Source organism: Patiria miniata, unplaced genomic scaffold (assembly GCF_015706575.1).
Source record: "Patiria miniata isolate m_02_andy unplaced genomic scaffold, ASM1570657v1 HiC_scaffold_21, whole genome shotgun sequence".
Taxonomy (NCBI): domain Eukaryota; kingdom Metazoa; phylum Echinodermata; class Asteroidea; order Valvatida; family Asterinidae; genus Patiria; species Patiria miniata.
The window spans coordinates 6,901,239-6,909,975 of record NW_024037060.1 but is presented as its reverse complement, the minus strand read 5'-3'; the positions used below and the strand labels follow the sequence as shown (position 1 = coordinate 6,909,975).

General features: G+C 38.8%; 1 protein-coding gene across 1 annotated transcript in view; it reads left to right on the top strand.

Moving 5' to 3' along the window:
- Nucleotides 1-4,066: 4,066 nt before the first annotated feature.
- LOC119729864 (collagen alpha-2(I) chain-like) overlaps nucleotides 4,067-8,737 on the top strand; it is a 56,360-nt gene continuing 51,689 nt past the window's right edge. The window contains exons 1-2 of the mRNA XM_038202657.1: nucleotides 4,067-4,371; nucleotides 8,346-8,564. Coding sequence (XP_038058585.1) covers nucleotides 4,209-4,371; nucleotides 8,346-8,564 — 382 coding nt within the window. The 5' untranslated portion in view covers nucleotides 4,067-4,208. The remainder of the gene's footprint in view (nucleotides 4,372-8,345; nucleotides 8,565-8,737) is intronic.

Here is an 8,737-nt window from a genome sequence, read left to right as displayed (position 1 = left end):
ATCAATCAGTGAAAGTAGAACCACTTCCGAGTAGAATCTGCAACACTTGCAACTTCTCATTCAATGTACAAAAATGCCCTACAGTTGCTCTACATGCAGCTAATGCTGTCATGTACTTTTGATAATTTTGCAGACGAGGAATTAAACTGTGCATATCTTTTACTGCAGAGCTGAAGTATGACCTACATGCGGATTACAGCCTTTGATACCATTAAAATAAAAGATAAAAAATGACATCCTCAAAGCAATTGGTGCATTTTTTTTAAGCAACAAAAGTGCATCAAATCTTAAGAAGGTTGCTTTTAGAATTAACCTGATGAAGTTTTTGCTCAAGGAATGCTGTATATATTCTGAGAAAACAATATTCCAGGATCTTGATTTCAATTCAAAAGTTGTTGAGTCATATTTGAATTGGGCCCGAAATCAGCATCCGGGACACGTTCTCATTCAGCTGATTGAAGCTATACGATGTCACGCACTGAACCGACAAATAATAGCAACTACGCGCGCCTGTGTGTCGAGTCATCACTTGCGCGCACATCCATTCACAGAGTCCCCCATTACAAAACCAACTACTAACGGAAATTTCCAAAAATGTGTCACTTGACACATCTTTGGGAGTGACCTTGTTGCATGTTTTCTTTAAAATGACAGCATGCCAGAAGGAATAATTTCACTGGGGGTTTAGTTCAATTACTGCGTTTAAACCAATTAAGAAGCTTTTTAACAGTAATTTGGTCTGTCACTTTTTGGATAGCTGCAAATGGTCGACTCTACCTTTAAATCTCTTTCCCAGCATGCTAGAGAACATAACCTTCATCTACCACTAGGAAAGGATTTCACAAAGGTGCGTTAGTGACCGCACAGTTCATTTGTTTTGGGTCAATAAGACTTGCCTTTATTGATAACGTTGCCTGTTTCTTGTAGTCAGATGTTGCCGCTTTATAAAACTGACTTGAATGACAGTCACATATGGTTGTCTTCATGTGAGTTGCTAGAAGTTCAAAAGTCACTTTCATAACACATTTGGAAGCCCATGAAATGTTGCATGCAGCATCTCCCCAGAGTTTTTCTATGTTCGTGTGATTAAAGAGTACCTTTTCCCCTATCATGTTCCCTTAGTGCCTATATTCTTTTTGACCTACACCTGCACCCCTGTTTGTCCACATAGTCTAGACAACCAGGTACTTGAATTTGGGTACCTGGTAGGTGACTGATTTATGATGATTTTGTTCCCCTGCTCAACATCAAGTGTCAAATGATCACTGGCAATCAATGAATATACATACATGTACCAAAATTGAGTGTTGTTTCTATTTTTGGGGAGGGGAGCTGCGCCCACCTTATCACTTTGTCGTCTTTCATGGTGCCTAATTATTTGATTTTGACTCATTTATGTTTGACCTAACTGTTGTGATTTCAAGGAGTGTCCACTGGTCATGGTCCTTGGTCAAAGCATGAGCTAATATATAGCTCCATGGTCAAAGAAAACAAAAAACTGGAAGGTCGTTTTGGCTGGGATTTTTTCCTTGGGGTGATCAGGTTTAGCTGATGCTTGTGGGAAGGTATAGCTGGCATGGTGTGTAAATAACACAGCCGTTATGTGATGGGGTTTTCGACACCCAGTAATAATCTCCTGGACCTTTGTCACCTTATCTTGCATGGACATTTTTCAGCTGCAAAGCATGCCTTGGCCAAAAACTATTTTGGTTAAATTTTGGGATCGGAATTTTTTTTTTTTTGGGGGGGGGGGGTAGTTTTTGTTCAAAGGTATAGGCCATCATTTGTAATTTGTGCATTATGTTCGTTTGAAGCAACAAAAGTGCTCCCAATCTTAAGAATGGTGTTGGACAACTAACCTGATGAAGTTTCAGCTTGGTGAATGCTGTATATTCTGAGAAAACAATATTCTAGGATCTTGATTTCAAATCAAAAGTAGCAGAGGCATGTTTTGAATTGGGCCTGAATTCAGCATCCGATGCAGCTACGCGATGCTGCGCACTGAACCGACGAATTATAGCAACTGGGCGCGCGTGTACGTCGTGTCAACGCTTGCGCGCACTTTACCGAATAAAAAAAAATGAAATGATTTACTAACGGACATTTCCAATGATGCATCATCTTTAAACGCACCGTTGAAAAGGCCCTCTTTCATTGATTTCTTCAAAATGACGGCTTGCCAAAATAAAAAATAATTTCACAGGGAGTTTAGTCCCCTTACTATCTTTCAACCAAGTATGTTTTGCAACAATGATTATGTCAGTTTCCTTTTGGATAGCTGCAAATGATGGACTGTAGCTTTAATTAAGTTAACTTGTTGTTTGCTGGTTTGTTTTTCCATGTTTTAGTTATGAGAAAAAAAGTAAAATCATATTGATTTCTTTTTAAACTTGCAAAGGAAAACAGACAAAAATTGCCATCAATATTTCAGGAAAAAAAGTGGACTTGTTCCTCATATTCAAAACATAAAATCTGACAGTTAAAATGATGTTTCACTCTTGACTCAATGCATAAATGTGAACGAATAAACAACAAATAAAATAAAAATGATACCGTCATTAATTTACTCATTCAATTTATATTTTCTCAATTCCTTCATAGATGCGCGTACTACAGTGTGAAAGTGATATTAAAATGAAAAGCCAAGAAATGCTGAAGGTAAGGAAATTAGCGTATTACAGGAAATTACTTTCATAATGTGGCTCTAAAAATATGTTTTTTGTTTCCATAAAATGAACTTTTAGGCATAATAAAAAAAAACATGTTCAGCGTCCTGCCTTTTTTGCAAAAAGGAAGGAGGGGGCCCTTTTTTTTACTTCCCTCCAAAATGGCCGCCCGACTGGGCTATTTTTCAAGATGGCTTCCAGTTTTTTTAATTGTGCCTGTCACTTGGACTCAGGAAATGACATACCAGCTTTATATGGGCTACATTTAGATGCAACAGACAAAGAGGCCAAAATGATGTCACTGTTCGCAATGTATCTTTTTTTTCGTTTTTTTTTTTTTTTTTCAAAAAAAAAACAGAAGAAAAAAGAAGAAGGCCTCCAAAAAGGCAGCGGGCGGGACGCTTAACATGTTTTTTTAAATTTGGCTTTACTTATTGTTTGTCAACGTATTACCTGTTTGGTTAGTACTCAGAATTCAGACATGATTCATGTGGAGTCCCCCACTCCCCCCAGGTCACTCCAGATTGTCACATGATCACAGACAATTTGGGGGCGGTGGGTTGGCGGTCCAATTCGTTTCATTTTTGTCTTTAATGGTACCTTTAGGTTTGATTGGGACTTAAATTTAGCGAGACCTAAATGTTGTGAAGTCTAGTTATGTACATTATTTTTCTATGCACTAGACCTTCAGAACTTCATTGTTTCAGGTATACTTTTTTTTATAATCTAAAATGAACCTATTGTAGTTGTAAATACAGAGATGCCACTTTTCAGGTTTTAACCTGAATTCAGGGTTGTTGTTTTTTTTTTCAAAAAAATGTGACAAATTAAAAGTGCTGGATTTGGTCTGAAACATCAAGAAAACACATTTTTGAAAGGGGGTAAGGGAAGTTTCAGTTTTTTTAGTAGTGTTTCAGGCTTTTTATTGATATATTGGTGGCATCTCTGTAAATAATAAAAGTGTTAAAGATTATGATTATTTTCACGCTGGATTTTCAATTTCCAAGTCCCCAAAGCAAGAAGAAGAAAACAAGAAAATCAGTGTTTATTCATTTCGCACCACCCTCCCCCTTGAAATCCCCACTTAAGGCTGCTAAGTGGGCTAGCATTAACTCCCCGAGTTACGACCTGCCTTTCCTTGACCTATGCCTCAAACTTCAGAGATTTAATAAGAGAGCCAGAAAAAAAAATGGATTTCACCAAGGAGCGGTATTATAAGTTGGGTGTCCTCCCCTGAGTGAGTTGCCGGCTCACACCACCAAGCTCTCCCTCTCAGTTACTGCTAAGACTCCTGATGCCGAGACAGCAGGAGCTACGGAGCCTTCCGATTGGCTGAAGCTCCTACCCCCCCTGAGTGTGGCCCTCCATCCCATAATAGCCCCTTAAAAGGCCAGTGGCGTACACCTGCTGATTGAGCCCCAGTAGCCCACTGCAAGCCATCGCCTAGGCTTGAGGTGTACAGCAGTCCCTGTGTATCTTGTAGGCCAACTGGTGCAAAGTTGTCTGCGGCTTGTTTTTTTTTATGCTGCACAAAGATTGTACATGATAAGAAGCATGTATAGCTTTGTGGGCCCCAAGCCCCGCCCCCGGTGGGGTTTACTTGTACTCTGTTTGGCCGTCTTGTGCGCGACGAGAACCGACGCCCAGTCTTCATCATCAAACTCAAAGGTATCATCTTCTGAATCGTCATCATCTGACAGCACCTGTAAGTCGGATGCCAAAGGGCTCGATTCATTCTGTTTTTTTTTTCTCATATTTCCAATTGGATGAAGTTCATTCAAAAAAAAAGTTTACCTTTAAATGTCTCAATCTTACATTGTGGTCTTTTGTCAAGTATTTTGGGATAACTGAACTTTATCATCGTCCTACTTCAATTGTACAACAGTTGTATTTTCTGACTTGTTTTTCTCACTTGAAGTTAAACTGATAGATGATTTTATTGAGCCACTTGACAAGCTATTTTGTATGTGCTTTATGTGAACAAATGGATAGTAAAATGATGCATTTACATGATTTACCTTACACAATTCTTTATTGAGGTTTTATTTTGCTTACTGATTTTTGAAACTTGTATTCAGAATACAGTTTTAGATATGAATAATGTACCGAGACAACCATCCCTTTAAGTCGATCTTTTGCAAACAAATACCTTGGGTTTTTTTTTCACCCTACCCTGTACCTAAAGTTGACCCCCTCACTAGCTGCACAGTTCATGGTGCACTTAAGGTCACCTACAGATATCGAGAAAAAAAAACTGCATATGTCAGCAAGACACGTTCAGCATTGCAGGCCTTGCAACACAGTCTGCCTTGGAATTGGAAAAAAATTTACAGAGTTGCTTATTTGCAATTTTTTTGTGTGTGGAATAATATTCCAAACAGAATAGTTTTCCTGCCTATAGTTGAGGTGTGTTTTGGTTTGAAATTAACATAATATACAGGCATGCAACTTTTCCTCGGATCAACTGATTTCCTCTTTTTTTTACTTCTCATGTGTGCCATTGAAAATAGAAAAACTCTGTGCAAAGTCTGGGAAAAGTTTGCCCTTTTTTGTGATTTCCCAGTTGCGTGCCTGCATATAACTTATTCACCAGAAACTCATGTGGTTTTGTTTTCCTACTTTGAGTAGAATTTTACGCCCCTCCCTTCCCCCAAAAGTTTCATAATAAAGGAAAGGGCTGTTGTTATGATTGATCATGGCTTTCATGCTGGGAGATCTCACACTGTTTCTGGCAAGTAAAATTATCTTGGAAGGTGTGAAGAGCAAATGCTTAAACAGGCTGGAAAGAGCTCAGACTTATAGTTGACATCAAGGCAAGGGGGGGGTAATAATATGTAATTGTAGCCATGGTAATTTATGTTTTTTGTTAGTGTGGGAAAAAGATTGAGAGACTTTTTCTCAAGGTACTCTAATTCAACAAATAAGCTGACAGAGAATATTTATGGTAAAGAGAAACTAACATGTTGTCCACATAAAATATGCATTTGTTATTAATAAAATTATACCCACTTGAAAATATAAATTTTTAAATCCTCAGCCTAATCTTTTTTTTTGGAGGAATTATCAGTCTTGAATATCTTAATTATGAAAACAAATATGCCTGTTGGGAACATATCATGTACCATCAAATTAAAATGGTTCATATATTTTTGGGACAAGAAATCAAATTTATGAATGATGGAAAATTGGACAATATCTAAGTTTATACTTATATTTGATACTAAATCTCAATCGGAATATGTACTGTAAACAAGGGCGGATCCAGAACACAATTTTTTTTGGGGGGGCCAAACAAATTTTAGGTCCCCCAAAAAAGTGGGTCCAAAAAATTATGGCGTGGGGTTCGGGGCCCGCTTAAGGGCCGCGAAAATTTTTTGGATTCTTGATGCTCTGTAGTGCGATCTGAGGCAATTTCTGACCACTTTAACCAATGTTTTTTTTAGGAAAAGATGGTGGTGTACTCATTGCCTGCCTTTATTGCGATGTCACATAAAAAAAAAAAATTGGTTTAGTTTTTTTTGGGGGGGGGGGGGCCATGGCCCCCTTTGGCCCCCCCCCTGGATCCGCCCTTGACTGTAAAAAGAAAATGTTAAGAAAGTAAGATTCAAATGTAAAAGATGTCACAGGTCGGATATGTAAAAAAACTATGCAAATTTGTTGTGAATACAAACTACAAATATGACCAATAGTTTTTTAATACAAAGTCAGAGAAAGATTAGCTTAATTGTTCTCAGATTTAATTTTATTAATTTAAATTTTTTTTTCTTGGGGGGGGGGGGGAAACAATGTATAATCAGGGATCTCATGAGACGTGTTTTGATCAATTTTTACAATATTTACGATTAACATTTTGTTGCATGGAATGATGGAAATCAGCAATACCCAGCTTTGAGAAATTGTTGTTTTCAACAACATTTTGCCAGCTGCTGCTGTATTTATTTAGGATGGAAGGAATCAAAAGAAACCCTTCCCTAACCAAACAGTTATTTTAATAAGGTCCATGCATATGACATCATCGGAGGCTGTAGAGAGATGCACGACCTAACTGAGGTCAAATCTCCATATAAGTTTACTGTGGGAAAACGGCCGTGCATACCCTCTATTTTGAATATTTTCAGTCGTCCTTCATTTGATATGAACCTTGTTACAGTCAGCAGCCATAAACCAAATGTAGCAATATGAAAAAATGAGTTCAGGGAATCACCCCAAAATTGTTCCAATTTGTAAAAAAAAAAAGATCGGTGCAACAAACCAAGAGTCTAGTAGAATTTTCGCTGCTTGATGCACAAGTGTAGGTCAAGACCTAATTTTTGTTTTAATTTTGTTTTAATATTTTTTTTTATAAGAACTCATTTTTATGGATGTGTGCACACATCTGTTAGAGAGTCTTGAAAGTTGGGACAATTTTGTTCCCTTTACAATTTTTATGACATGGAGAGGGCTAGGCTTTTTTTTTCAACCTACAAACAAGATAATGCTAACTTTATTCACCCTATAGCGAAGACAATTAACCAAATGTCCTTGATTTAATTCAGACATCAATTCTGACCTAAAAATGACCTCTTTTCGAACAAGTCAATAGCCAGTAACTTGAATGTAATTCACTTGCCCTTGATTCAATGCCAAATTGATTGAAGCGAGTTGAATGGAACATTCCATCTTTCAACGAATGAAAATTCTCTCCTTTGCAGGAATGCAAAACATTCATTATTTGCTTTATTAACTTCCAGGTAGATCTTTGTCATTCAAATGGGGGGGGGGGGGGTTGAATATATGAGAACAAACAAAATTGACAAAATGGTATTCTTGCATCCACTTTTTTTTCTTTCAGTTTATTCAAAGTTAACAACGGTTTAAAAGTCAAAACATTAACAATATGAAAGTTAATACTGTTAGTTCTTAAAACAATGCGAACAAATCTGCAAGGCAAGTTTAGCTCGTAAGTGCATCCGCTTCAAAGGCAAGTTTTGTACTGCTGTATAAAACGCATGGATGTGGTCTGGTGCAAAGATCACATTGCGCCGCTGCGCATCTATGCGTGGCCTATTATGATCTTTGGTCTAGCGTGCGCGAGCTTGCAATTGATCAAAAGGGATGGAACGAAAATGCTTGATGAAAGGAACCAAAATGCACGGCCTAAGACCATGGGTGTCGCGAGGGGGGGGGGGCAAGGGGGGCGCTTGCCCCTCCTCCCCCCCCCCTCCCCCCGGAAAAGCCAAAAAAAAAAAAGAGAAAAAAGAAAAAGAGGCGCGAAGTCATAGTGGTGTAAACTTAATGAGTTGGGGGGGGGGGGCAAAATGTCCCTGCCCCCCCCTAAAAAGTGATAAATCGAGAATATGTTGAGAAATACAGGAATTTTGGGGGGAAAAATTTGTTTTGCCCCCCTCTAGAAAAAAATCCTGGCGACACCCATGCCTATGACGCAGGCCATGCAATGGTTCGATTAACGAATGCCGCGTGACCTACAATCCTCCAATCAAATGACAAGGATTTACTTGGGTGTTATATGAAAACTACTAAATTTATAAAATTCCAACGAAGTTGCTCAGAATCCAACCACTTATACCTGATACAATAAGCCTGTTGCAGATACACCCGTCCTGAACTTTACCCCGGATATTTCATGAAACGACTTCTGAACCGAAGCTAAAACTCGTCCAATTTCGTTTGGTTCTGTAGCTGACCCTGGAGCTGGCCCTGGAGGATACCCAAGCGACTTGCCGTGTAAGGACAACAACGACAGGATATCCTTCCACGGTGAAACCTACAAGATGAGTGAATGTTCCGCCTGTACCTGTACCAACTCCACCCTCGAATGCAAGTTTGAGTCCTGCCAGCCTGTCTCGTGCCGAGAACCCATCAAGTTTCCTGGAGAATGCTGCAAAGCATGCCCCTACAGTAAGCTGGACTTTTTTTTGGGGGGGGGATATAGGCTTCAATGGGACCTGAAGTGCTCTGAAACGTGTAAAACTAAATTAAGCCAACTGTACTCAATGCTTTAGCCAGCAAATTTCTCCGAAAATTCCATTGGGCAAAGGAAAGGTCCGTAGTATTTCACCAACAAATTATGC